The sequence below is a fragment of the Megalobrama amblycephala genome, linkage group LG6 (assembly GCF_018812025.1).
Source record: "Megalobrama amblycephala isolate DHTTF-2021 linkage group LG6, ASM1881202v1, whole genome shotgun sequence".
NCBI classification, from domain to species: domain Eukaryota; kingdom Metazoa; phylum Chordata; class Actinopteri; order Cypriniformes; family Xenocyprididae; genus Megalobrama; species Megalobrama amblycephala.
This window is the reverse complement of record NC_063049.1, coordinates 28,983,135-29,010,716: the sequence shown is the minus strand read 5'-3', so window position 1 is coordinate 29,010,716 and position 27,582 is coordinate 28,983,135. Positions and strand designations below refer to the sequence as shown.

The window sequence follows — 27,582 nt, the reverse complement described above, 5'->3', positions numbered from 1 at the left end:
TTCTCTAAATTATTCACCATTTATATCTGTATAAAAGAACAAATATTAGAAACATGAAATATTTTATCTTTTTAATAGTTTTTAAGTTATAAATGTAGCAAGCTTTTAAAGGGATAGTTCACCCAAAAATGAAAATTATCCCATGATTTACTCACCCTCAAGCCATCCTAGCTGTATATGACTATCTTCTTTCAGACTAACACAATCTGAGATATATTTAAAAAATATCCTTAGTTCTCCAAGGTTTATAATGGTTGTGAATGGGGGGCCCTCTTTTTGAAGTCAAAAATAATTCATCTACCATAAAAAAAAAAAAAGTAATCCATACAAGTCCAGTGGGTTAATAAATGCCTTTTGAAGCGAAGCGATGTATTTTTGTAAGAAAAATATCCATATTTAAAACTTTATGAGTTGAAATAATTAGCTTCCGGCAGACGACCGTACGCAGAGTGCGCATGTCGACTTGCTCCAAATGAGTAACCCACTGACGCAATGTATGACGCAGGATGTAGGAGTATTGTAAGCTTAGACTCCTCTCACGGTTCAAACAAATAGGTGCAACTAAGCTCCTCTTCTCTTATATCAAAATCCTCCGACATTTCTCTTTAAAAATGATCGTTTTAGACTTATAATCCATGACCGATAATTTGTTTTGCTCTATCCTCTGCGCCTCCGCATTCGTCATTACATTGTGCGTCAGGTCAAAGAAAACTCTTCCGCCGCAAATTGACATGCGCATTATGGGTACAGTCGTCCGCCGGAAGCTAGTTATTTAAATTTATAAAGTTTTAAATATGGATATTTTTCTTACAAAAACGCAACGCTTCACTTCAGAAGGACTTTATTGACCTACTGGAGTCGTATGGATTACTTTTTTTATGGATGGATGTATTGATTTTGACTTTAAAACACGGCCCCCCATTCACAACAATTATAAACCTTGCAGGACTAAGAATATTTTTAAATATATCTCTGATTGTACACCTAGGATGGCTTGAGGGTGAGTAAATCATGGGATAATTTTCATTTTTGGGTGAACTGTCCCTTTAAAGAAAAAAATCCAATGCATGTAAGTCAGATTATTGCCATCTAGTGAGAGAAATTAAGAAAATCCAGTGTTTCAATTATGAGAGAATACTTTATCATGACTGATTTGTAATCTACAAATCAGCCATGATAAAGTATTCTCTCATAATACCCCAGAAATTTGCTTTGTATTTTCGGATTTCCCTTTAATTTCATTTTTGACTACGAATAGACTGAATTACGATTCAATTCATGGAGTAATAATACCTTGTGTTTGCGTATCATGTGTAGGGCTTAGTTGGAAAAAATACATCATTAGCACTGATTCAGCCTCTGATACCTTGTTTTACTTTTATTAAAGTATAGGAAAGATTATCACCATATTCCCTGAAGTGTTTTACAACAAATTTGTATGTAAAGGACACTATTAAAATGTCCATAAACTTTTTAAATGATCATTTATGGCTGTATTTAAAACCATAATCCTGCTTTTCTTTCGAAGTCCTTCCAAGCACCGCCCACTGACCATTAGATTGACATGTGAAGTGACCAACCGCAGCTACTCTTTTTCTTAACGCGATCGAATGACTGTCAGGCAACGGCGTTCGCGCCTGCACCATTTTGGTAGGCAAAGCAGAACTCAAGAGCATGAGTAAATCAGTTTAAGCTTTTATTGTAAAATGGTGTCAACTTGTGTTGTGCCAGGTTGCCGTAACCGCTCGTCAGATAGCAAAAAAGTGAGTTTTTTTAGAATACCGCGGGTGAGGACACATGAAGGAGAGGAAACTAGAGTACTTTGTGAAAGAAGACGGGCTACCTGGATAGCCAGAATAAACAAGAAAAAGATCTCAGACAGCTGCAGAGTGTGTTCGGATCACTTCATCCAAGGTAACCACAGGACGTGGGAGAACTTTTTTGTTGTTGTAATTCAGGTGCAATAATTCAGCTGAAGTTTATGTGAGCAGCAGATTTTGGCTTTGTTCATGTTTTTCTGTAACCTACATGGATAATATTAACCAGTCGGTTAGAATGCTTTCTTGCTGTCATACATTTAACAACATAGTCTAGCCATTTATTCATTCATTACATAATATATGAAAGCATTGTCACAGTCTAATTTTTTACGTTTATTTTAGGTAGACCAAGTTACCATCACGATGAAACAAATCCTGACTGGGCACCGTCAGTAAAGTTGGGAGTTGAAGACACTCGCAGCCAATCAAAGTTGAGCAGGTATCAGAAAACCAAAAAAAGACGACATATTAGAGAAGATGAGAAACTTGTAGCAGAGACCCTCCTTGAAGTAGCTACACAAGACACCGAAGAGCCTTGTGTTAAAAAAGAGGAGTGTGAGGTGAAGGCAAGAGCTACATGTGATCCAGTGACCAATAAGAGCTCGAACAGTGAATGCCAGAGGCTGCACAGTGACCCGTGGGCAACAAAGCTGAACACAGCATGTGATGCCAGCACTATATCTGCATCACTGATATCCACAGACAGCACTGAAGCTGAGGTGAGTTAATTCATTATCCGATTTTGTCTGGAGGCGTTATCACCAAATCAAATCAGATCAAATCATTTTATATTCACAACACCATGAACACAAGTGTACAGTTGGTGAAATTCTTTGGTGCAATTGCCACAGCATGACAGTATGGATGGCAAGTATGGGATATATACACAATAGACACAAGTCACAATATACATATGGGATTCAAATACAGGTAGTAAACAATACACAATACAGTATGATACTATACACAGAGAATGACTTCTAGGTAAAAAAAAAAAAATGCAATAATCACATGATACATACTCACCTCTTTATATATAATATGAACAATATATTAAAGGTTAGTTCACCCAAAAATGAAAATTCTGTCATTTAATACTCACCCTCATGCCGTTCCACACCCGTAAGACCTTCATTAATCTTCGGAACGCAAATTGAGATATATTAGTTGAAATCCGATGGCTCCGTACGTGCGGCCTGCATAGGGAGCAATGACATTTCCTCTCTCAAGATCCATAAAGGTACTAAAAACATATCTAAATCAGTTCATGTGAGTACAGTGGTTCAATATTAATATTATAAAGTGATGAGAATATTTTTGGTGCGGCAAAAAAAAAAAATACTTATATAGTGATGGCCGATTTCAAAACACTGCGGAGCATTATGAATCAGCGTGTCGGAGTGCCAAAGTCACATGATTTCAGCAGTTTGGCAGTTTGACACGTGATCCGAATCATGATTCGACACAAAAGATTCATAACGCTCCGAAGCTTCATGAAGCAGTGTTTTGAAATCGGCCATCACTAAATAAGTCGTTATTTAGTTTTTTTGGCGCATCAAAAATATTCTTGTCGCTTTATAATATTAATATTGAACCACTGTACTCACATGAACTGATATAAATATGTTTTTAGCACATTAATGGATCTTGAGAGAGGAAATGTCATTGCTCCCTATGCAGGCCTCACTGAGCCATCGGATTTCAACTAAAATATCTTAAGACCCACCCCCCTCTTAGTTACTGTTGCTTTGTCCAACAAGCCGTGGCGCTGTCACGCCACACGCAGTGAAAAATACATTGTGTAGCAAAGAGGACACTGATAACATGTCGACAGACAAGACAGAGCAGGTGACTTATGATATTAAACAAGCCCCAGCTTTCAAACTGAAGTTTTTTTTTTAAGAAATTCAAACAATAAAAACCGTTTTGTGGCTCTTTAAGGTGTCGTGACAGATCGCTGTAGCGCCTCGGCTCAAGAGACTCGTAAACCAATCATCTCTTCCTACTAGTTCATTTATAGCATCAAATAAACATGAATGAACATGAGAAGGAATGTTGTTCCAAACGCGGAAAGTCGTCAATACACACCATTTTTCAAGTTTAAGTCCACGTTAATCTTCTAACTCCTGACTGTTTTGTCAGACAAAATGGCGGATTCGGCGTTCTGATTGGTTAGATCGCTTGTCAATCAAACTCCCTGCGAAGGGTCAATTTGTGTTCCGAAGATTAACGAAGGGCTTGTGGAACGGCATGAGGGTGAGTAATAAATTACATTATTTTCATTTTTGGGTGAACTAACCCTTTAACTTGTTGATTTCCTTCAGGAGAAGCTCAAAACTGAACTAAAATCCTTACGGGAGAAGTTGAGAATCTTTCAGGAATTTAAACAGACTTTGCATCAAACTGCAGAACATATTAAGGTCAGAATTTAACCATGTGATTTCAGGCTGTGCAGCAATACTACTTTGGAAATATATTGACATTCACCTTATTTTTCAGCATGAAAACTAAGCTAGATAAGCAACATAAGACTATTTTTATGCAGCTAAAAGAACCTGGAAGTGGCTGACATGAAGCCTTGGACGTTCAATTTAAAAATGACTGCACCAGCTCTTGTTAAAATTAAGGTGGATAGATCATAGCTTACCCATTTCATATATTTATTTTAAATGTCTTTGATTCCAGATCCAGGCTAAATGCACTGAGAAGCAGATTAAGGAGAAATTTGTGAAACTTTATCAGTTTTTATCTAATGAAGAGGCGGCCAGGATAAAAGCACTGAAGGAGGAAGAAGAGCAAAAGAGTCAAATAATGAGGAAGAAGATTGAGAAGATTAGCAGAGAGATTTCTTCTCTTTCTGCCACAATCACAGCTATAGAGGAGGAGATGAAAGCTGAAGATGCTTTATTCCTACAAGTATGAAGCATGCTTATTTACATACAGCGGATTCAATATACTGGAGACAAATACGAAAAGGCAAAAATATTTTTTTTAAATGTATTTAATCTGTATTTCTGTTATTACAGAACTACGAGGCCACTATGAAAAGGTTTGTATTGTTTCTCCTGTTTCTCTGTTGTTCTAAACTCAAATCCACAGCATCACTGATTCCTGAATGTTTTTCCAGAGTTTCCCAGTGTAGACCGCTGGATCCAGAGAACATTTCCGGAGTGCTGATCAATGTTTCGAAACACCTGAGCAACCTGAAGTTTACTGTGTTACAGAAGATGCAGAAAACTGTTGAATACAGTGAGTACAGAACACAACAATCAGGTCAGCTCCATCATGAGAGTCGTTTGTGTCGTTTCATGTTTGTGTCTGTCTCCTCAGCTCCTGTGACCTTTGACCCCAACACTGCTCACTGTAACCTCATCCTGTCTGATGATCTGACCAGTGTGAGATACAGCGACGAGGAACAGACACTTCATGATAATCCAGAGAGATTCGACATGTTTGCGTGTGTTCTTGGCTCAGAGGGCTTTGACTCCGGGTCTCACTGCTGGGATGTTGAGGTCGGAGACAGTACAGGCTGGTTCCTCGGAGTGATGAATGAATCCGCTCAGAGGAGGAATAAAATATTCTCAAGGAGTGGAATCTGGCTGGTGGGGCATTTCTGTGGTGAATATAAAGCACATGTACCACCTCAATCACCAACTCTCCTCCCGGTGAAAGAGAAACTGCAGAGGATCAGAGTTCATTTGGACTGGGACAGTGGAAAGCTGTCGTTCTCTGACCCTCTTACCGACACACACATACACTCTTTCACACACACATTTACTGAAAGATTATTTCCATTTTTCGGTGTTGGCTGTAATATTTCTCCTCTGCTCATCTTACCTGTAAAAATGACTCTAATACAGTCCAATTAGTAGTGAAAATCTATTTTTTCCTTATTTTTATCTGTTTTAAAACTTTTTCAGTCAGATATGAAAATGGTCCACAGTGAATACAAGCATTAATTTCAATATTCCTCTTGCTGAGACAAATATGTACACATGTATTTAGTTCACCATTAAGTTACATGACTGTAACCTTAATATCTCTACCTCATTCATTCATTCATATGTTGTGTTAAAATAAAACTAAACTTTAAATTACTTTTTATGGCAATTTCAATCCACTTTTTAAATGCAATATGAAATATTTTCGCTGAGGGGAAAAAAGGCGTCGCATGCGCACTGTCCATATTCTGACCAAGAACCGCCCATTAGACCGGAAGAAATCATTGTGACCGACATGTAAAGCAACCAATCATGGTTCGCTTTTAAAACTACAGTTCGTTTTTAGGGGCGGGTAAATCTGAAATCAAAGATAATAATGGCTCAGGAGTCTCCGCAAAATGTTGTACAGACCAAACCAAAGAAAGTGGAAAATGGCTGTTTGCTTTGTGGTAGGGACTTCTATCCATCCAAATGTAATAAGCACCGACTGTATCACGGACACAAGTCTGAAAACAAAGCGGATCATACGGTTGTGTTGGAGGAATTAGTTGGCAAACTTCAGGACACGACTCTGGCCATCTGCGGCATCTGCAGAACTCTGTTATTGAGGTACGATCGCGTGTCCAAAGACGCAGAGAGAATAAAATGTCTTATTAAAGATACGTGGAAGAAGATGAGAGAGAAACGATGTGCGGAGTCAACGCCTTCACTGGAGGTGAAGAGACGACGAGAACTGATGGACACAGAAGCACATGATGATGGTGATGAGGACAACAGCAACACTGCCTCCACCTCACTACATTCCGCTGACACCAATGCAGCAAAGGTCAGAACTCAGGACACACTGCGACCAATAATGATCAACTGTATTTTAGGCCAAAATACTATACGACTGTTTTGACTTTGTTGTTGTTGTTGTTGTGTTTGTTTTTTGTTTGTTTATCTAATGCCATGTAAAATCCAGTGATTTGGTCTTTCTCAGAAGCGATTACTGCAGTGACCTGTGATCTTGTCAACAACTTTTTCATTGGTCTGATATTTAGCAGTGTCAAATTCACCAATGTATTTTTTTTATTTTCTTTATGGAACTATTCATACAAAACGTAGTGGTAATGTGTTAAAGGATTAGTTCTTTTTCAAATGAAAATTACCCCAAGCTTTACTCACCCTCAAGCCGTCCTAGGTGTATATGACTTTCTTCTTTCTGATGAACACAATCGGAGATATATTAATAAATATCCTGACGCATTCAAGCTTTATAATGACAGTGAGCGGGATTAAGGAGTATGAGCTGAAGAAAGTGTCTCCATCCACATCCATCCATCATAAACCTACTCCACACGGCTCCGGGGGGTTAATAAAGGCCTTCTGAAGCGAAACAGTGCATTTGTGTGAGGGAAAAAAATCCGTATTTAACAAGTTATGAAGAAAAATATCTAGCTTCCGCCAGACCGCCTTCTGAATTCAACGTACGAAGAAAGTGTAAAACTCTCGCAGTTCAAAAAGCTTACGTTACTTCCTACACCTTTCCTATTCAACTTACGGAAAAAGCTTAACTGACGTGACGGCAGCTACATTTTTTTTTTTCGTAATTTGAATACGGAAGGCGGTCTGGCGGAAGCTAGATATTTTACTTCATAACTTGTTAAATATGGATTTTTATTTTTATTTTTTTTATTTTACACAAATGCATCGTTTCGCTTCAGAAGGCCTTTATTAACCCCCCGGAGCTGTGTGGAATATGTTTATGATGGATGGATGTGAACGGAGGCACTTTCTTCAGCTCATACTTGTTGATCCCGCTCACTGACATTATAAAGCTTGGATGCGTCAGGATATTTATTAATATATCTCTGATTGTGTTCATCAGAAAGAATAAAGTAACATACGCCTAGGACGGCTTGAAGGTGAGTAAAGCTTGGGGTAATTTTCATTTGAAAGTGAACTAATCCTTAAAAACATGCAAAACTTTTTTTTTAATCTGAAAGACTTAAAATAATTTTTGTATTGTATAATGTAAATTATTTATGTTCTAAATTGTGTGGTTTTTAGATTATTCATGTTTGCAACAAACTGAACTGGGGCATATATAATTACAATAAATACCCTTTAAAAAACAAAAATCTGTATTGAGGGGAAAAAACTTAATAAACAAATAATATGGCATGTTGGGATGTCAAGGGACCATGTGATGGCAATTACCCTATGATATAAAATAATCGCTGAATCTGTGTTTTGATCAGTTTTTTTTGGCCCAAATATAAGTTTCTTTTATTTGATATACTGAAGCTGGAAACAGGCATTTTCATATTAACATGTTCTGTTGATTTCTTCCAGGAGAAACTTAAAACGGCATTAAAACCACTGCAGGCAAAGCTGAGAATATTTCAGGAGTTTCAAAAGACTTCACTTCAAACTGCAGAACATATTAAGGTAAGTATTTACTATGATATGAAGTTGTGAATCACCCCTACTTTGTAAAATGTATATACAGGTGCTGGTCATATAATTAGAATATCGTGAAAAAGTTCATTTTTTTTTATAGTAAATTATTTTAAAAAATGAAACTTTCATTTATTCTAAATTCCCTACATGTAAAGTAAAACATTTCAAAAGTTTTTTTTTTTTTTTTTTAATTTGTTGATTAGAGCGTACAGCTCATGAAAGTCCAAAATCCAGTATCTCAAAATATTAGAATATTTACATTTGTGTTTAATTAAATGACCATCCCTACAGTATAAATTCCGGATATCTCTTGTTCTTTGAAACCACACTAATGGGGAAAACTGCTGACTTGGCAATGGTCCAGGAGACAATCATTGACAAGCTTGAGAATACTGTCAAGTAAAGCCGATTCAAACACTTGGGAGAGCTTCACAATGAGTCGAATGAAGCCGGAGTCAGCACATCAAGAGTCACCACACTCAGACATCTTCAGGAAAAGGACTACCAAGCCACTTCTGAAACAGAAACAACATCAGAAGCATCTTACCTGGGCTAAGGAGAAAAAGAACTGGACAGTGAACAGTGGTTGAAAGTCCTCTTTTCAGATAAAAGTAAATTTTGCAATTCATGTTGAAATCATGGTCCCAGAGTCTGAAGGAAGACTGGAGAGGCACAGAATCCAAACTGCTTGAAGTCTAGTGGGAAGTTTCTGAAGTTAGTAATGATTTGGGGGGCCGTGACGTCTGCTGGTGTTGGTCCATTGTGTTTTATCAAGTGCAAAGTCAATGCAGCCATCTTCCAGGAGATTTTGGAGCACTTTATGTTTCCATCTGCTGACAAGCTTTATGGAGATGCTGATTTCCTTTTCCAGCAGGACTTTAGCACCTGCCCACAGTGCAAAAACCACATCCAAGTGGTTTGCTGACCATGATATTACTGTGCTTTATTGGCCAGCCAACATGCCTGACCTGAATCTATGGGATATTTCCAAGAGAAAGATGAGAAACAGTCGATCCAACAATATACAGATGATCTGAAGGCTCAATAGTGCCTCGGCGGTGCCACAGGCTGATCACTTCCATGCCACACTTCACTGATGGTGTAATTTGTGCTAGGAGCAAGTCATTTGCTGTAATATGTGCTGCCGACCAAGTATTGAGTGCACAAATGAACATACTTTGAAGAACTTGAACTTTTCTGTTTTGAAAATCCATTTTTTGATTGATCTTAGGAAATATTCTAATATTTTGAGATACTGGATTTTGGACTTTCATGAGCTGTATGCTCTAATCATCAAAATTTTAAAAATAAACTTTTGAAATGTTTTACTTTACATGTAGGGAATCTAGAATATATGAAAGTTTCATTTTTAAAAAATAATTTACAATAAAAAAAGAACTTTTTCACGATATTCTAATTATATGACCAGCACCTGTATGTTTATGTTAGGATATAGACACTCATTAGTCTGATGACAATGTCAATGGTTTCAGTTTCAGGCTCAATACACAGAGAAATTGATCAAGGACGAGTTTGTGAAACTTCGCCAAAGTTTATGTAATGAAGAGGCGGCCAGGAAAAAAGCACTGAAGGAGGAAGAAGAGCAAAAGAGTCAGATGATGAGGAAGAAGATTGAGAAGATTAGCAGAGAGATTTCTTCTCTTTCTGCCACAATCACAGCTATAGAGGAGGAGATGAAAGCTGAAGATGCTTTATTCCTACAAGTATGAAGCATGTCTATATACATACAGTGGATTCAATATACTGGAGACAAATACGAAAAGGGAAATATGCCCTTTTAAAAAAATTAAAATGTATTTAATCTGTATTTCTGTTATTACAGAACTACGAGGCCACTATGAAAAGGTTTGTATTGTTTCTCCTGTTCTCCTGTTGTTCTGAACTCAAACCCACAGCCTCACTGACTCCTGAATGTTTTTCCAGAGTTTCCCAGTGTAGACCGCCGGATCCAGAGAACATTTCCGGAGTTCTGATCAATGTGTCGAAACACCTGAGCAACCTGAAGTTTACTGTGTTACAGAAGATGCAGAAAACTGTTGAATACAGTGAGTACAGAACACAACAATCAGGTCAGCTCCATCATGAGAGGCGTTTGTGTCGTTTCATGTTTGTGTCTGTCTCTTCAGCTCCTGTGACCTTTGACCCCAACACTGCTCACTGTAACCTCATCCTGTCTGATGATCTGACCAGTGTGAGATACAGCGACGAGGAACAGACACTTCCTGATAATCCAGAGAGGTTCGACATGTTTGCGTGTGTTCTTGGCTCAGAGGGCTTTGACTCCGGGTCTCACTGCTGGGATGTTGAGGTCGGAGACAGTACAGGCTGGTTCCTCGGAGTGATGAATGAATCCGCTCAGAGGAGGAATAAAATATTCTCAAGGAGTGGAATCTGGCTGGTGGGGCATTTCTGTGGTGAATATAAAGCACATATACCACCTCAATCACCAACTCTCCTCCCGGTGAAAGAGAAACTGCAGAGGATCAGAGTTCATCTGGACTGGGACAGTGGAAAGCTGTCGTTCTCTGACCCTCTTACCGACACACACATACACTCTTTCACACACACATTTACTGAAAGATTATTTCCATTTTTCGGTGTTGGCTGTAATATTTCTCCTCTACAGATCTTACCTGTAAAAATGACTCTAATACAGTCTAATTAGTGGTGAAAAATCTCTTTTTCAGTATTTTGACCTGTTTTAAAACTTTTTCAGATGTGAGAATGGTCTGCAGTGAATACAAGCATTCATTTTAATATTCTTTTGCTGAGACAAACTTGAACACATGTAGTTCACCATTACATGACTGTAACCTTAATATCTCTACCTCATTCATTCATTCATTCATTCATTTGTTGTGTTAAAATAAATCTAAACTTTAAATTACTTTTGATGGAATTTTTAAATCCACTTTTTAAATGCAATATGAGAGATTTTCGCTGAGGAACAAAAAGGCGTTGCATATTCTGACAAAGAACCAGCCACTTAGACTGGAAGAAATCATGTCTGAATCAAATCTGAAATTGTAAATTTTTGTTTTCGCGCACAAGAAGTATTCTCGTCGCTTCATAACATAAATGTTGAAACACTGCAGTCATGTTGACTATTTTAGCAATGTCTTTACTACCTTTCTGGACCTTGATTGTGGTAATTACATTGCTTTCTATGGGAGATAATAAAACAAACCTCTCGGATTTAATCAAAAACGACATGTAATGTCAATGACAGAAATTTCTTTTTTGGGTGAACTAACCCTTTAATTGATTCACTGGGGTCATATGGATTACCGTCACTTTGTGTGGTTTTTGAAGCATCAACTTTGATGGACCCATACACCTGCATTATATGCACTTGAGATTGATTATTATGCAAATGTATAAGCTATTTATCACGTTCAGGTTAGTTGATTCAGATTTTTGATCTCTTATTAGATCTGTTATGACAATAACACCAGTTTTGCAACACCAGTTGAACTGAATTTCCATTACTTTTTTAGACATTTGTGATGACTGGATTTTTAAATATTTTAGAGCTAATTTTATATTCAGCAGAAAAATGTCCATGTCTTTTTTTAAATTTTATTCATCCAGACTCTTAAGGACTGTGGACACCTTGAATAATCAACAGCATTTTAATTAAAACATTTTATTTATTTTGCACAGTTGCATTTTTAGAATTACTATTACATTAAAATTTACAGAATCACTGATTAACGTGTTTCAAGCTAGTGCTTCAAACTTGTTACACGTTACACATGAAAGTCCATCTCCTTGGTCTTACTGCCACAACGTTTCTTTCCTCCTCTCGTATTTCATCTTTTCTCTCATATCAAACTCACTCAGTGGAGATCTGCAGTAGAGGGGTGCTGATCTCGCTGGATTGATAACTGCTGGTGACTCTCAACAGGCAGCTGAGCAGCATGTCTTTGGCCCGTGCCGTCTCCATGTTCTGTTCACGGCTCAGCTGGAGGGTCATTTGGTCCAGGCTGGTCTGCAGTAGCTCAGAGGCCATGACCGGCCCTGTCGCTGTGGGTCCCTCGGTCAGGTGCTGCCTGTACAGCTCCAGAAGCTTCTGTTCCAGGTATCCGTTGAGCTGTGAGTTAGAGAGGGGCTGGCCGAACTGCAGAAGAGAGGGACGTTCACGCCCGCTTTCTTCTCTCCAGCGCCTCGAGCCCCTGTACTCGTGGACAAGAGGAGGCAGGAGGGAGGGTGAGGGGACATCTCCAGACAGAAGAAAGGGCCCAGGTTGGGGGTCCTGAATGTGATTGCCCTGTACGTCCCCTGCACTAGGGCTGAGCGGCAGCACCTGGCCACCAGCAATGTGTAAATCGCTGTAATGCTGACAGATGCTGTGGCAGCTCGAAGGCACTAAAAAGGCCTCTGCTTCTGGGGTGTCTGCCTGCCTGGGGATATCCACACCTAAGGCAGGTTGCCGTCCTGCCACAGGGGCGGTAGAGGAAAGGTGAGCATCGCTCTGCTGGGTCTTGGTCTGGGTCGTATTAGCGTGCGTTTCTAGAGGTGAGTGGACCGGGGTTTGTGCTGAGAGGGAATGAGTCAGCGGAGATAATGATGGTACTGCGACTGTGCCACATGTAGGAGGATTTACACACTCGGGTTCAGCTTCATACACCAAACTCCACAGCTTACCTTCACACAGCATCTACAGTACACATACACAGAAGTTAAAGTGGACATCAGTTCACACTAAACTTTAGAAAAGGAGTCTCAAACCCAAATGATCTAGAGTTCAAATGTTTGGGGTCAGCAAAAAATTAAATAATTTATTACTTTTAAGCAAGGATGCATTTAATTGATCAAAAGTGACAGTAAAGACTTTTACATTGTTTAAAAAAATAATAATAATAATAATAATAAATGCTGTTCTTTTGAGCTTTCTATTTATCGAAGATTCCTGAAAAATGTATCACAGTTTCTACAAAAATATTAGGAAGCACAAGTTTTCAACATTGATAATAATAAGAAATGTTTCTCGAGCACCAAATCAGCATTAGAATGATTCTGAAGGATCATGATGCTGAAAATTCAGTTTTGACATCACAAAAATGAGCTGGATTTTAAAATATAATTAAATAGAAAACAGTTATTTTAAATTGTAATAATATTTCACAATACTACAGTTTTTACGATCAAATAAATGCAGCCTTGGTGAGCATAAATGATTTTTTTTTTTTTCTAAAACATTCAAAAATCTTACTGATGATTTTAAGTGTATACCTAAATACATAAGTAAACAAATGTAATGAAACTATATAAACTCTAAAACTAAATACATGTTTTTATTTAAACATATTTAAGGATAAACTATCATCACTTGAGGGGCCATATGAAATATTAAAGTCAAATGTGGCCCATGGGCCAGTTGAGACCCCAACATTTAATTTCAGCAACAATCTAATATTATTGCTTAGTCCGCCTCACATCACCCACAGAATATAAAATGATGTAGAGTAATTTTTCTGCATCATCATCTTCCACAATTTACAGTGATTGTCATTACCCAATACTTAAGATCAACAAATGAGAGTCCAGCTAGAATGTGGAAGACGAAAGTTGTGCCATTACCCAGTGTCCCAGAGTACCGTAGATAGAAAGTTCCCCAAAGTTTACCTTTTTTCTACTGAAGAATCTCTGAATATTGAGCTGAGGTGGTTCTGTGTGGTTCTGTCTCCAGAGTCTCTGCAGTTTTTAAGCACTGCTGTATAGGGTTTTATTTCATTGTAAGTGAAAGTTGTTCTTCAGTTTTATGCTCCAATGAGGGAGGAAGTGAAAGTGTGGTGTACATTTGGAACCACATTTTTGTGCATTCATGCATGCTTCTTGTCATGATACAAACTTGTCATGTTATTTAAAGGGTTAGTTCACCCAAAAATGAAAATTCTGTCATTTATTACTCACCCTCATGCCGTTCCGCACCCGTAAGACATTCGTTCATCTTCGGAACACAAATTAAAATATTTTTGTTGAAATCCAATTCATAACGCTGCGAAGCTTCACGAAGCAGTGTTTTGAAATCAGCCAACACTATATGTCGTTATTTTGTTTTTTTGGCACACCAAAAATATTCTCGTCGCTTTATAATATTAATATTGAACCACTGTACTCACATGAACCGATTTAAATATGTTTTTAGTACATTAATGGATCTTGAGAGAGGAAATGTCATTGCTGGCTATGGAGGCCTCACTGAGCCATCAGATTTCAACAAAAATATCTTAATTTGTGTTCTGAAGATTAACGAAGGTCTTACGGGTGTGGAACGGCATGAGGGTGAGTAATTAATGACAGAATTTTCATTTTTGGGTGAACTAACCCTTTAATAGACATGAATGAGCTGTTCACCTTGAATTGGTATGCCATTAGCCATGACCATAGGAGTATTTCCACAGTATCTCAGAGGAGCACACCCCACTCTCTTTTCTGTGTTTTCCCTAACCTAAACTCACAACAGCTGCATGAAGTGTGAGAATGTTGCAGTTTCATTAGAATGAAAAAAAAAATGTTTTCTTCTAACATCAAAGTTCACACCTGCAGCTATTTGGATTCTTATGTAACAGCGAATCTTCATTTCCTCATTGAAACCAAATAATCCAATTCCAGTGTAATTGAAACCACTTGTAGACGTGTAGATTGAAGACACCTCGTAGTCTGTGTAGCGCTAGTTAATCGGCGAAAGGGTTAGTGACAAAATGCTGCATCACCTACATTCATTATTCATGTGATCATCTTATCTGTATAGTAAAAAGAAAGATTACCTGATAAACCAACAAACAAGTGAAAAAGCACAAACTTAACATTTCTACTGTGCTGTGCTTTAGGTTATTTCTCACAATATTGTCACAGTATCAGACAGAAATTCTGATCACAAAGTCATTTTGAGGTATACAGTGTCCTGTGGAGAGTGCCATGTCATTGTTTATTTCAAATAACCCACCTAAAAAAAACAATAAGGTGCAGTTTAAACCAGACTTTATGCTAAGGTATTAACAGTAAAAAATAAATAAAAAAATTAAATCAAAGGGTCAGAGAGAGGGTTAAAACAACTAAATTATGACTATATAATATAACATGACTATATGTATAGGACCTCAGGAAAAAAAATAATAATATGATGACCACACAACTCCCAGAGTCCACCCAATACCCCACCTGAAACATTAGCTGTCCTGTCGTAGTGGCTCTGTAGCTCAAGTGTCTGACTCATTGGTTGCATATGAACACATGGTCTTCCTGAAAAGAACCTATTTTTTTTTTTTTTTTTTTTTTTTTTTTTTTTTTTTACAAATTTTGATAATTTATCTGATACTATACATATATCTCAGACGCATCCACTGGCCATTTTGCAAAAATGTGATGGTATTGCCAAATCTTTTTCTTTTTGCAGATTCTCAGGAAACACAACTTCTTTTGTGATGTTTTCATCATGTCAACCAAAAAAAACATGAAAATTTAGCATGGTAACCACAAATTGGGTAGACATTGGGTTCTTTATTTATTAAAAAGAAGTTTGTATTAATAGGCCTACCTCTAGATTTTATATGTGGGTCAAATACAAGTTTATTTTTCATTTCCCATCTTTTATCTATATTTTCAGTTACATATTGTCAATGTTGAATATCATATTTATAGGAAATTTAGCAAGAAAGTAAATAGAATATAATATCAAACTGCAACTTAGTCTCTTTTTTTTATTTTCCATTGTGACAGCGACAGTCCAAGAATAAGAAAATGCATCTAATGTTATGCAACATATGCATCATAGGGCTAACTGTGATGGCCAGCACATGTGTGTAGCCCAATATGTCCCAGGTTGGTTAATTATTCATTTGTGAGTGTACAGTTACAAGCGCACCGTTGCCATGGCTGCGTTAGAAACTACCATGACTTCTTTCATACGGATGAGAAATGGTCATCGCCTGTGATATGTCATTAACGCGTTTGGCATTAAACAGGAGTTCAGCACCATGGACAAGATCAACCAACAAAACTCCAACTTAAATCTGAATTTCATAAAGAAGACATAAAGTAAGTTTCGCGCGTGGTGCAGTTTGGAGAGGGGTATGGAGAAACAGAACAGGCTGACTGTCATCAATAAAAGAATTATATAGGCCTAGAGCCCGGTTACTAAAGCGAGCTAGTAAGTAATTTATTTTACTATTTTTACGCGACTAACAGTATAGAGTGTCTTGGCCAAGGGCACAATGGTGATAGAACCCTCGTGCGGTTTGAACCAACATCATTTCAGTCATCAGCCCGGATATTTAACCACTAAACGACAGCACCCAGACACCGACTGTGATGTTTAAGAAAATCAACGCAGTTTTCCGTCCGAACCATCTTGGGCCTCGTTCACGGGACAGGTTCAGGTCCAATGAGGACTACCACAGCGCATGCACCGTGAAACTGGTCCGGAGCACGTCGATGCTCGTGGTCGGGGAGAGCAGTCGCGCGCAGCAGGACTCCACACTGAAGCGGAGCGTGAGCGCCGTGAGTGTCCAGTCCAGCACGGCCCTGTACTACTACCAGAGTCGAGAGGACCGAGTATGGCTCTATTCCCAGAACCAGAACTGCTTAGAGTACTTACAGGAACTGGTCGCGCTCAGGCGTCAGTACACCAAGAGCATCAATGACCTCAAGAACGGCGAACGTAAAGAGACCGTGTCCCGCAAGAAGAACCCCGCACCCAAGCCACCGCAAAACAGAGCTGCACAGGTGAGATGCTACAAGGCAAGGTTGAGTATGTTAAATCCTTATGGAAAAAGTAGAGAACATTATTAGGGCAAAGTAAGGTAAGTTGTGCTAAATTGTCTGAAATCTATAGGGCCATAAACACGCACTTCATTTCTTCATGACTGCGTTAAAATATGAAGATGAATTAGAGAAAAAGTCGAATCTAGCATATTATATAGTTAAAGATATCCAGAATCTGGCCATGAGGAGGTTTAATATTCAGAATATTTCAATGCAGTCTGAACTAAAAGGATTAGGAAAATGTTGTTGCAGTTCCCTAAACTTTGTGTGACTGCCGTAGGTTTAATTTTGTATGGAAAATCCTTGATAATTCTCTTTGAAAAGCAGGATTGTTTGAACAGGCTATTAAAGGGTTAGTTCACCCAAAAATGAAAATTCTGTCATTTATTACTCACCCTCATGCCGTTCCACACCCGTAAGACCATTTTCCCAGGGCACGTCCTGTCCAGGATTTCTAAGTTGCATAAAATGTAGTTTTGGTTTTGTTTTCATATTTGCAGAAGGTAATGATTAAAAAATTATTTTACCAATAGCGTGCATTATACATAATCGACCAATCGTGGCTTGCGAGAAGGCTGGATCTACAGAGAACGGTCAAAGCATTGCAAATACGACAACATTTTAATGCATTGCATGAAGACTGTCAATAAGAACAGTGGCTTGCACAGACTTCCGTTTAGAAATCGCGTTCAGGGGGCACATCGATATGACCACTTTCACGATTAAAGAGGCAAGGGCTCAAGCCATTTTAGGCAATTTACAAATCCTGGACAGGACGCATCCTGGGAAAATGGCACATATGGTCACCCTATCCATAGGGAGCAATGACACTTCCTCTCTCAAGATCCATAAAGGTACTAAAAACATATTTAAATCAGTTCATGTGAGTACAGTGGTTCAATATTAATATTATAAAGCGTCGAGAATATTTTTGGTGCGCCAAAAAAAACAAAATAACTTATTTAGTGATGGCCGATTTCAAAACACTGCTTCATGAAGATTCGGAGCACAGATGAATCAGTGTATCGAATCATGATTCGGATCGCGTGTCAAACTGCCAACAGCTGAAATCACTTGACTTTGGCGCTCTGAACAGCAGATTCGATACACTGATTCATCTGTGCTCTGATGCTTCCTGAAGCAGTGTTTTGAAATCGGCCATCACTATACAAGTCGTTATTTTGTTTTTTTTTTGGCGCTCCAAAAATATTCTTGTCGCTTTATAATATTAATATTGAACCACTGTACTCACATGAACCGATTTAAATATGTTTTTAGTACCTTTATGGATCTTGAGAGAGGAAGTGTCATTGTTCCCTATGGAGGCCTCACGGAGCCATCGGATTTCAACTAAAATATCTTAATTTGTGTTCCGAAGATTAATGAAGGTCTTACGGGTGTAGAACGACATGAGGGTAAGTAATAAATGACAGAATTTTCATTTTTGGATGAACTAACCCTTTAAGTACTCACCCTCATGTCTTTCCACACCCCTAAGGCCTTTGTTCATCTTCAGAACACAAATTAAGATATTTTTGATGAAATCCGAGGGGTATAAGACTTGTCCATTGATAGCAATTTAAAGGAACACTCCACTTTTTTTGAAAATAGGCTCATTTTCCAACTCCCCTAGAGTTAAACAGTTGAGTTTTACCATTTTCGAATCCATTCATCCGATCTCCGGGTCTGGTGGTACCACTTTTAGCATAGCTTAGCATAGTTCATTGAATCTGAATAGACCGTTAGCATCTCGCTCAAAAAATGACCAAAGAGTTTCGATATTTTTCCTATTTAAAACTTGACTCTTCTGTAGTTACATTGTGTACTAAGACCGATGGAAAATGAAAAGTTGCGATTTTCTAGGCCGATATGGCTAGGAACTACACTCTCATTCTGGCGTAATAATCAAGGAACTTTGCTGCCGTACCATGGGTGCAGCAGGCGCAATGATATTATGCAGCGTCTCTCACAAATGTCTCCATGGTTGCAAGGCACGCTCCCTGTGCAAACGGGGTCACAGGTGCTGCGTAATATCATTGCGCCTGCTGCACCCATGGTACGGCAGCAAAGTTCCTTGATTATTACGCCAGAATGAGAATATAGTTCCTAGCCATATCGGCCTAGAAATTCGCAACTTTTCATTTCCCGTCAGTCTCATTACACGATGTAACTACAGAAGAGTCAAGTTTTAAATAGGAAAAATATCGAAACTCTTTGGTCATTTTTGAGCAAGATGCTAACGGTCTAATCAGATTCGAAGAACTATGCTAAGCTTCAGAAAAAGTGGAGTGTTCCTTTAAACATCACTTTCAAAGTCCAGAAAGGTACTAAAGACATCGTTAAAAGTCGACGTGACTACAGTGGTTCAACCGTTATTCTATGAAGTGATGAGAATACTGTGTGCAAAAAACAAACAAAAATAACAACTCTATTCAACAATATCTTCTCTTCTATGTCATTCTCCTACGCTGTTTACGTTCAGCGCTTCCAGGTTCTATGTCAGAACGCCGGCTCAGTATTGGCCAACGCTGTTCACGTGAGCAGCATGATGCATTTGTGAGGAGCCGGCCAATGAGTCGGCGTTCTGGCATAGAACCTGGAAGTGCTGGACATAAACAATGTATGAGAATGACACCAAAAATAAAGATGTTGTTGAATAAAGTCGTTATTATTCTCGTCACTTCATAAATTTAAGGTTGAACCACTGTAGTCACGTCGACTTTTTTAACAATGTCTTTAGTACCTTTCTGGACCTTGAAAGTGTTTGTTAAATTGCTGTCTATGGAGGAGACAGACAGTTCTTAGATTTCATCAAAAATATCTTAATTTGTGTTCTGAAGATGAACGGAGGTCTTAAGGGTGTGGAACAACATGAAGGTGAGCAATTAATGACAGAATTTTCATTTTTTGGGTGAACTAACCCTTTAAAGAGGCACAATAGTTTTGGTTTGGTCCTTTATCAGTAGTTCTAAGAATAACTAAAACCTTTAAGAAAACCATGCTAAGGAAATTACTGTTTGAATCAGCAATGCAACTTACAATCTGCATACTACACATCATCTTTTGTATTTCAAAGACTTCACGGCCTGAACCTTCTGCTCCACCAATCCCAAATGAGGAAGACACACTCCAGTTCTTTGATGCAGTCATTGCAAGCTGTGACCCAGAACCCAGTCGAAAACCACATGTGGACAACGGACATGCAGACGTGGACTTTATAGGTGAGTGTGGTGCCTATCTTTACATTTAAATTCTAGCATACTCCAAAGTACTCTAAAGGCAGCACTGAAGATGGAATTGTAGGATGTTGTACTTTATAGATCTTGATAGAAACCTTGGTCAACTATATTGTACTTTGTGAAACTTCAAAAAATTAAAGTTTTCCGCTTCATGGTTCAGCCATCAGTTTTTTATTGTTTCATGTCTGATTTTAATGTTTTCTAGTGGCAACCAGCACCAGTGAGCATGACCTTCACTCTAACTGGGTGCTTCGGGACCCTCGTCGAATCTCCATGATGGAGTCACAGCCCAAGAATTCAGATATCAGTCACGGGCAAGCGGCCCAGCGGAAGGGAGACATGGGAAGCACAGGCAGCAGGAGACGTCTGCAACGAAACCCTATCCACCTGCCAAAAGTGGTAGAGAGTGCCTTTCAGACTCTGCGCTTCAAACCCAAGCTCAAGAAGAAAGACTAGCTGCTTAAGCAACAGCTGTTATTCCGCTGTTTGTGCCCAGAGGACAACTAAATCTTCACTGTTGTGTGATCAAGTTGGACCTGGTAGAGGACTTGAGCTCTGTGACACAATGTCAGTGCTTACTCACTGCCCGAGCTTCATAAATTATCCACAGCAGATTAGATTATCTTTTTCAGTAGCTCTTGGTAGAAAATGCTTAAGGCCATCAGCAGAGCGTAACCACTCTGCTTGATGTGGATTCATCCTGCACACTGATTCCAGACAGAGCAACTGGAATTTCCTTTTCACAATAACTCAGATCTGAGGATCACCTGTCTGATGAACCAGTCAGATATCAGACAGGGATCAGACATATGAATGATCCAAAACACATCAAGGCCAAGGGGCCAGCTATGTACTGCCTAGTTACAATAAGTGAGAAGAATTTATTAACCAAATGCAAAACTGACACCTGTATTTTCCACATTTGTTAAATCTAATCTAATACAGTAATACTTTATATGACATCCCTCAAGCTGGTAGGTGCCTTCGTTGGTAGGTTTGTACGTTCTTTTTTTATGAATGTTTATGATGATTTGTGATTATCTGCAAGTATATCAATAATCAAGAAAAGAATGCTAAATCGTGTTAAGTACTTGAACTAGTTTAAGTGATGTATTTCTACTATTGAGACAGTTTTTTTTAGCCTTAAAACCTATAAAGAGGAACTAGACACGTGAATTCAGAGCTAAATAGGGCTGGTTTCTTTTTTTTGAAAAAGGGAAGCAGGAATTGGGTTTTACCCTTTCAACACCAAACCAGGTGCAATGAGTATCAACAAATAATAGAGAATAAAGTTGTAGCAAGTTAACTACATACTACTGAAGTTATCCTACATCATGGGCCAAAGAAGAATGTGTTATACATGTACACTACCATTTAAATGTATGGGGTTAGGGAGATTTTTTTTTTATAATTTAATATATTCAGAATGTATTAAATTGATCTAAAGTGACAATAAACATTACATAATTACTACAAATTGCTATTTCAAATAAATGCTGTTATTGTGAACTTTCTATTCGTTAAAGAATCCTGAACAACCACAAAAATATTTATAACATAAATAATATTGATATATTAACAAATATTTATACATACCAGCACAACTGTTTTCAACACTGATAATATGAAAAAATGTTTCTTGAGCAGCAAATCAGCATATTAGGAGGATCATGTGACACTGAAGACTGGAGCAATGGCTGTGGAAAATTCAGCTTGCCATCACAAATAAAATACACTTTAAAATATATTAAAAAAGAAAACTGTTTTAAATTGTAATATTTCACTATAATACCTTTTGTGATATTTTGATCAAATAAATGCAGCCTTGGTGAGGGTAAGAGACTTTCAAAAACAGGAAAAAAAATCTTACCAACCACAAACTTTTGAATGTATTAAAGGGTTAGTTCACCTAAAAATGACATTTCTGTCATTAATTACTCGCCCTCATGTCATTCCAAACCCGCTAGACCTTCGTTCATCTTCGGAACACAAATTAAGATATTTCTGATGAAATCCAAGAGGTTTCCCAATAGAATCCCAATAGGATCCCCAATAGAAAGCAACAGAATTACCACATTTAAAGTCCAGAAAAGTAGTAAAGACATTGTTCAAAAAGTCCACATGACTACAGAGGTTCAACCTTAATGTTATGAAGCGACGAGAATACTTTTTGTGCACAAAAAAATAACTTTCAACAATTTCTTCTCTTCCCTGTCAGTCTCCTACACTGTTTATGTAGTGTAAGTGTTCTGACGTAGAACCTAGAAGCGCTGCACTGTCTATACAACATAAACAGTGTAGGAGACTGACGGAGAAGAGAAGAAATTGTTGAATAAAGTCATTATTTTTTTGTTTTTGCGCACAAAAAGTATTCTCGTTGCTTCATATCATTAAGGTTGAACCGCTGTAGTCACGTGGACTATTTTAAAGGATTAATTCACTCTCAAATGAAAAGTAGCCCAAGCTTTTGTATATGACTTTCTTCTTTCTGATGAACACAATCAGAGAAATATTAATAAATATCCTGACGCATTCTGAGCTTTATAATGGCAGTGAAGAAACTGCCTCCATCCACATCCATCCATCATAAACATACTCCACATGGTTCTCGTCCATCCACATCCATCCATCATAAACGTACTCCACACGGCTCCGGGGGGTTAATAAAGGCCTTCTGAAGTGAAACAATGTGTTTGTGTGACAAAAAAAATATATCCATATTTAACAAGTTATGAAGTAATATATCCAGCTTTCACCAGACCGCCTACCGTATTCAAATTACAAAAAAAAAAAAAAAAAAATGGAACTGGCGTCACTTCAGTTAAGCTTTTTCCGTAGGTTGAATATGGAGGGCTTAGGACATAGCATAGCTTTTTGAACTGAGAGAGTTTTACACTTTCTTCGTAAGTAAAATACGGAAGGCGGAAATACGGAACGCTTGGATCCGTCAGGATATTTATTAATATTTCTCCGATTGTGTTCATCAGAAAGAAGAAAGTCATATACACCTAGGATGGCTTAAGGGTGAGTAAAGCTTAGGGTAATTTTCATTTGAAAGTGAACTAATCCTTTAACAATGTCTTTACTACTTTTCTGGACCTTGAATGTGGTAATTACGTTGCGTTCTATGAAAAACCTCTCTGCATCAAAAATATCTTAATTTGTGTTCCGAAGATGAATGAAGGTGTTATAGGTGTGGAACGAAATGAGGGTGAGTAATTAATGACAGAAATTTCATTTTGGGTGACTAACCCTTTAAGCACAGCACATGGTGAGCAGCAAATAAATGAAACAAGAGAGCAGAAATTATTTTCTAATAACTTTATTAACAAAAATGTTTTGACACAAACAAACACTCACTCAGTTCTTCTCTTGTTTGACTTTGGGACTGAAGAACATTGCCAAGCTTTTCATGCCCGTTTTGTCTACTTTGGCAAGACTCTTCTGAGCTGCAGTCATCTTCTTCGGTGGCTGAGATAAAAGACCATATTTTAAAATATTACAATTATCAAATTGTAGTACATTAGCTAAAATTAACCAGGAAACATACATTTACAACTAGGGGTGTAACAATATATCATGTTACAATTTATTGCAATACAAAAAATGAAACAATATCATATTGTAGATAGTGATGTGTTGTGCATAGTTCACCCAAAATGAAAATTACTGTGTGAGAAAAAAATTCAAGTTTACAGAGTTTTAGTGTCAGTACTACGTTAAACTACTATATATAATGTTGAATATAATAATGCAATGGGGGAATATTTGTTGGTCCTGATAATGCCAAATGTCTTATGTTACCAGTAAAAAGTGGCCTACATTATTTTAAATATATCTAGTCAGTGACAGAGTGCAAACATATTCATCTAAAATAAATCTGTTTCAGCTACAGAATCATGAATATTTTTGTCACCATTGTCCTGTGCATTAGGTTAAGAGCACCAAGTAATATCAAATTTAGCATTTTAATCAACAGTATATTTTTTGTTAACCTTTTACCATATGTCTTGGAGTATCACAATAATATCGTATCGTGAGTTCAGTATCATGATATGAGGGTATCGTTACACCCCTATTTACAACCAATGATATCTGAAGCATGAAATGCTGAATGATTTTTTTAGGCACAGACAGAGAGAAAAAGAAAAAGTTCTGCAGTAGTGCGTCATGCGGTTTCTTTCAATGTTTGCATCATTAATCCCATCATCACAGTGTTTGTGATTCTAACTCACTTTTCGTGCAAAATCGGCACTGTTGAACTTGGTGTAGTCTTCTCCAGCCTCTACTGGTTTATCTGACAGTTTCCGTTTCTATCAAATGCAAGACAGCAGTCAGAAAAACCAGGCCACCAAAAGATCTTTTTGAATCAAAGTGAACTGCATTCAGAAAAAAAGCATTCATGATGCTTCTTGAAGCAATGACAAAAGCTGACTGAGTTTGAGAAGAAATAGGAATCAGAAAACAAATGATGACAAAATTACAAGCAGATATGATTAACATTGCATACAATCAAGTAAAGCGACATAATTTAAGTATTAAAATTCAAGCATGGTGGCAATATAAAAATATTTGGTATTTCAAGCAGAAATATTACCTTAGAAGGTGGCTCTGTCTCTTTAGGGCTGGATATCTCTGGCAACCTTGAAACATGAGAGACTAAATGTGACTATATGGATAACAAAGGTAAAAATGTGAATGACATAGTCTGGCACTTCCGTTTGTGAGGACAAGTTTGTAAGGTGAAGTGAGCGATGAGTACACGAAAACACGTGTATGTGTACATACTGCAAATGCTTGAGAAGATCTTTGCTCAGGTCTTCACTGATGTACTCTGATATGAGGCCATGTGCGTAACGTAAGTAGTCCTCTAAAAACAAAACAAATACCATTACATTAGCAAACAATGCATACAAGCATGATCCATCCCTATTTATTCATCCTTTTTTTTACCTTCAGTAGCATCTTCCTGTTTTACTCTGACAAATGTGCTGGACTTCACTCCTCCGCCCACAGATATGTTGCTCTTTTTGAGTGTGCTTACTGTCCGCTGAACCTGAAAGAATTTTTCAAATTTCTTTTCAAATAGGGTTAAGGTTAGGATCAAAATGCTTATTATTGAACTGGGTTCTTGTATCACCAAAGTTCAAAATTGCGTTAACCTTTTTCTTAAGCCACTCCAAGGTCTTCTCATGGTTATATCTGTGAAACTTCTGACTGCCAGCCTCTGAAAAATAGGATTACATTTTTATATATTGGGCACAAAACGTAGACATCATACAGTATCAGTAAATGATTTGGCACTACATACGTGCCTACAGACTCGCACACCTCTCTCATCAGCCACATGATGAAGGGAGTCCAGTCCCTGTTTGCATTGCAGAAGTCTTGTGCATCCAGGATAATCCTCATCCATCACCATCTGCTTCACCGGCTGGAACTTTCCCTATGAGAAGGGTGCTGGTATTAGTCGTGAAGCTCACGTGAACAACAGACTGGCTTTTATTTGTCAAATTTGCATTTCAACTAACTGTTTACCTCAGTGCCGACACTGCTAATGTATGGCAACAGCAGAAATAAAGGATCAATGGGAGTCACATACAGCAGTCTACCATCTGGGAACAGGAATAGAAGAGCTGTTAGTTCACTTAAATGTCATCAGCAAACTACCAGTCAATTAGAACAATCACATGTTGAATGGATAGTTCAATTTCTGTAAGGTGAGCTTACCTCTTTGCACTGTCTGTCCAATAAACCAAGATCTAAAGTCTTCAGAAAAAGCTTTAACTTCATAAACACTGATATCGCCACAGCCAAACAGGTACAGCGAAGAACTTCCTGCACTCACAATGACAGAACTGTCAATAAGTTGCAGTTTATTTAGCAAGCTGACAGACATGACCACTAAAAGAATGTTATATATGCACTAAACTGTCAGTTGCAGTTGATTAAATTGTTATTGTAACACTAAAAGCCACCTGTAGCAGGATTCTTTAATTTGATGAAGGATGGATCACTGTCTTCGGATCTGCTTGTGTCCAGTGCAGCATCTAAAAGTGAAGGAAGGGTCAGAAAACCCACAAAACCAAATTAAATTTGTATTTATCAACTGCATAGCAGAACTGCATGTAGATTTAGGTAGCCTTAAAAGGTACACTCACACTAATGTTCACATTAATAATGCATACTTAATCATTTGTTGTAAGAATAAAGCCTCAGTAAAATAAAATGTGCCCTGAAAACTGTGTATACAACTTTTCTGAAAATACATGTGTGCAGCATGGAACCGTGTAAATTTAGTAAATGTACCTGGAGCAATGACAACCCAGCTATCGTTGTCGGTGTGCACAGAGCGTTTCTTTCTAGTAGTCATTTCAAGGGTTGAGTTGAAACGTTAAACTGTAACAGCTGTTTTTCTGTTGTGTATAATAATATAATAGCGCAAGACCGTTGAGTTGATGTTCTGCTGCTCTGCCCCTAGAAAAATGGCGGCAAATATTTGTGAACACTACAAATAGGGGTGTGAAACATAATAGATTTATGATTCATAAATATAACATGATAGCTTACCTGTGCACCATAATAGATTTATTAAAATTAAGTAAAACAAATAAATCTGATTCAAAATGTCCAACAAATGTGAAGACAGAACAGCAGTTCATTTGAAATCGCGTCTACAAACACCCCTCTCTCAAAATGGTACAGTCTTCTAGAATTTCTTAAAGACATAGCAACACATTTTCAAGCATTAAAAACATGATTAAAAAGTATATTTGGAACATATTTCTTAATATTCTTCACATATTTGTCTAATTATTTTGTATATGCTATTTATTTAAAAGTCAGCACATCTGTCGCGTAACTACTAATTTACAATATGATTAACTTTGGGTACAGCCTTCTGTTTTTTCTGTGTAAACTATTACAGTTTAAAATGTATTATAAATATTGAGAAACTAACATTCAACTAAAATAATTAATACAAAAAAATGAGTGGCAATATAATGTCATGATTTTGACGAAATCAAATGAAACGGTACATTTCTGATAAGAACAAAATAACAAAAAAGTGAACATTTTTGTATATACATTAGGCTATTTAAATGCCATGTTTTAATCAATGTCTCAACAACTGATGATCAATAGACAACACTTTTAATATAATCAACGAATTTCAGCACAAAAGATCAAAATCTGAAACTAAACATACAATTCTCTAGACATAATTGATGTTACTATAAGTCACCTCATGATGGCGCCAGCCTCTTAAAAATGCATTAACGCCCTCAGGCAGAATTGATTACTCACCTATAGCACTGTGGATTAATTGTTCATTCATTATCTGCA

General features: G+C 37.6%; 5 protein-coding genes across 6 annotated transcripts; 3 read left to right on the top strand and 2 right to left on the bottom strand.

Annotated features, from left to right (window-relative positions):
* The first annotated feature begins 974 nt into the window (after positions 1–974).
* LOC125270302 (E3 ubiquitin-protein ligase TRIM39-like) lies at positions 975–5,917 on the top strand. Of its 2 annotated transcripts, XM_048193730.1 has the most exons (8): positions 976–1,650; positions 1,732–1,914; positions 2,163–2,539; positions 4,145–4,240; positions 4,506–4,736; positions 4,847–4,869; positions 4,948–5,069; positions 5,151–5,917. In XM_048193730.1, the coding sequence occupies exons 1-8, from the start codon at positions 1,611–1,613 to the stop codon at positions 5,687–5,689; spliced, it is 1,611 nt and encodes a 536-aa protein (XP_048049687.1). In that variant the 5' UTR covers positions 976–1,610; the 3' UTR covers positions 5,690–5,917. The 2 variants fall into 2 exon arrangements, with proteins under 2 accessions (XP_048049688.1, XP_048049687.1); XM_048193731.1 differs by lacking the exon at positions 4,145–4,240 and having other exon boundaries at positions 975–1,650.
* Positions 5,918–5,982: 65 nt separating this feature from the next.
* On the top strand, positions 5,983–11,114 carry LOC125270303 (E3 ubiquitin-protein ligase TRIM39-like). Its single transcript, XM_048193732.1, has 6 exons — positions 5,983–6,587; positions 8,099–8,194; positions 9,700–9,930; positions 10,050–10,072; positions 10,151–10,272; positions 10,354–11,114. Exons 1-6 carry the CDS (start codon positions 6,138–6,140, stop codon positions 10,890–10,892), a joined length of 1,461 nt encoding a protein of 486 aa, XP_048049689.1. The 5' UTR covers positions 5,983–6,137; the 3' UTR covers positions 10,893–11,114.
* Positions 11,115–11,635: 521 nt separating this feature from the next.
* On the bottom strand, positions 11,636–14,084 carry LOC125270304 (TLR adapter interacting with SLC15A4 on the lysosome). The gene is made up of 2 exons (XM_048193734.1): positions 13,856–14,084; positions 11,636–12,887 (listed from the first exon to the last, which is right to left on the bottom strand). The coding sequence occupies exon 2, from the start codon at positions 12,885–12,887 to the stop codon at positions 12,063–12,065; it is 825 nt and encodes a 274-aa protein (XP_048049691.1). The 5' UTR covers positions 13,856–14,084; the 3' UTR covers positions 11,636–12,062.
* A 2,064-nt stretch (positions 14,085–16,148) lies between these two features.
* Positions 16,149–21,442, top strand: LOC125270301 (uncharacterized protein C13orf42). The gene is made up of 3 exons (XM_048193729.1): positions 16,149–16,957; positions 20,073–20,217; positions 20,441–21,442. The coding sequence occupies exons 1-3, from the start codon at positions 16,544–16,546 to the stop codon at positions 20,689–20,691; spliced, it is 810 nt and encodes a 269-aa protein (XP_048049686.1). The 5' UTR covers positions 16,149–16,543; the 3' UTR covers positions 20,692–21,442.
* A 2,099-nt stretch (positions 21,443–23,541) lies between these two features.
* On the bottom strand, positions 23,542–26,712 carry rnaseh2b (ribonuclease H2, subunit B). The gene is made up of 11 exons (XM_048193726.1): positions 26,545–26,712; positions 26,214–26,285; positions 25,966–26,073; positions 25,774–25,850; positions 25,567–25,681; positions 25,398–25,462; positions 25,189–25,291; positions 25,024–25,105; positions 24,833–24,878; positions 24,471–24,548; positions 23,542–23,706 (listed from the first exon to the last, which is right to left on the bottom strand). Exons 1-11 carry the CDS (start codon positions 26,606–26,608, stop codon positions 23,596–23,598), a joined length of 921 nt encoding a protein of 306 aa, XP_048049683.1. The 5' UTR covers positions 26,609–26,712; the 3' UTR covers positions 23,542–23,595.
* Positions 26,713–27,582: the final 870 nt, after the last annotated feature.

Excerpts from the sequence above, each read along its gene's own strand:
- LOC125270303 (XM_048193732.1), top strand. The coding sequence starts at position 6,138 with ATGGCTCAGGAGTCTCCGCAAAATGTTGTACAGACCAAACCAAAGAAA. Across the intron at positions 8,195-9,699 it reads AAACTGCAGAACATATTAAG|TTTCAGGCTCAATACACAGA; the intron begins GTAAGTATTTAC and ends CAATGGTTTCAG. Across the intron at positions 9,931-10,049 it reads AAGATGCTTTATTCCTACAA|AACTACGAGGCCACTATGAA; the intron begins GTATGAAGCATG and ends CTGTTATTACAG.
- LOC125270302 (XM_048193730.1), top strand. The coding sequence starts at position 1,611 with ATGACTGTCAGGCAACGGCGTTCGCGCCTGCACCATTTTG. Across the intron at positions 4,737-4,846 it reads AAGATGCTTTATTCCTACAA|AACTACGAGGCCACTATGAA; the intron begins GTATGAAGCATG and ends CTGTTATTACAG. Across the intron at positions 5,070-5,150 it reads GCAGAAAACTGTTGAATACA|CTCCTGTGACCTTTGACCCC; the intron begins GTGAGTACAGAA and ends CTGTCTCCTCAG.
- LOC125270301 (XM_048193729.1), top strand. The coding sequence starts at position 16,544 with ATGTTTAAGAAAATCAACGCAGTTTTCCGTCCGAACCATCTTGGGCCT. Across the intron at positions 16,958-20,072 it reads CGCAAAACAGAGCTGCACAG|ACTTCACGGCCTGAACCTTC; the intron begins GTGAGATGCTAC and ends TGTATTTCAAAG. Across the intron at positions 20,218-20,440 it reads TGCAGACGTGGACTTTATAG|TGGCAACCAGCACCAGTGAG; the intron begins GTGAGTGTGGTG and ends AATGTTTTCTAG.
- LOC125270304 (XM_048193734.1), bottom strand. The coding sequence starts at position 12,887 with ATGCTGTGTGAAGGTAAGCTGTGGAGTTTGGTGTATGAAGCTGAACCC.
- rnaseh2b (XM_048193726.1), bottom strand. The coding sequence starts at position 26,608 with ATGACTACTAGAAAGAAACGCTCTGTGCACACCGACAACGATAGCTGG. Across the intron at positions 25,463-25,566 it reads TCATGTGGCTGATGAGAGAG|AGGCTGGCAGTCAGAAGTTT; the intron begins GTGTGCGAGTCT and ends CCTATTTTTCAG. Across the intron at positions 24,549-24,832 it reads AGACAGAGCCACCTTCTAAG|AAACGGAAACTGTCAGATAA; the intron begins GTAATATTTCTG and ends TGCATTTGATAG.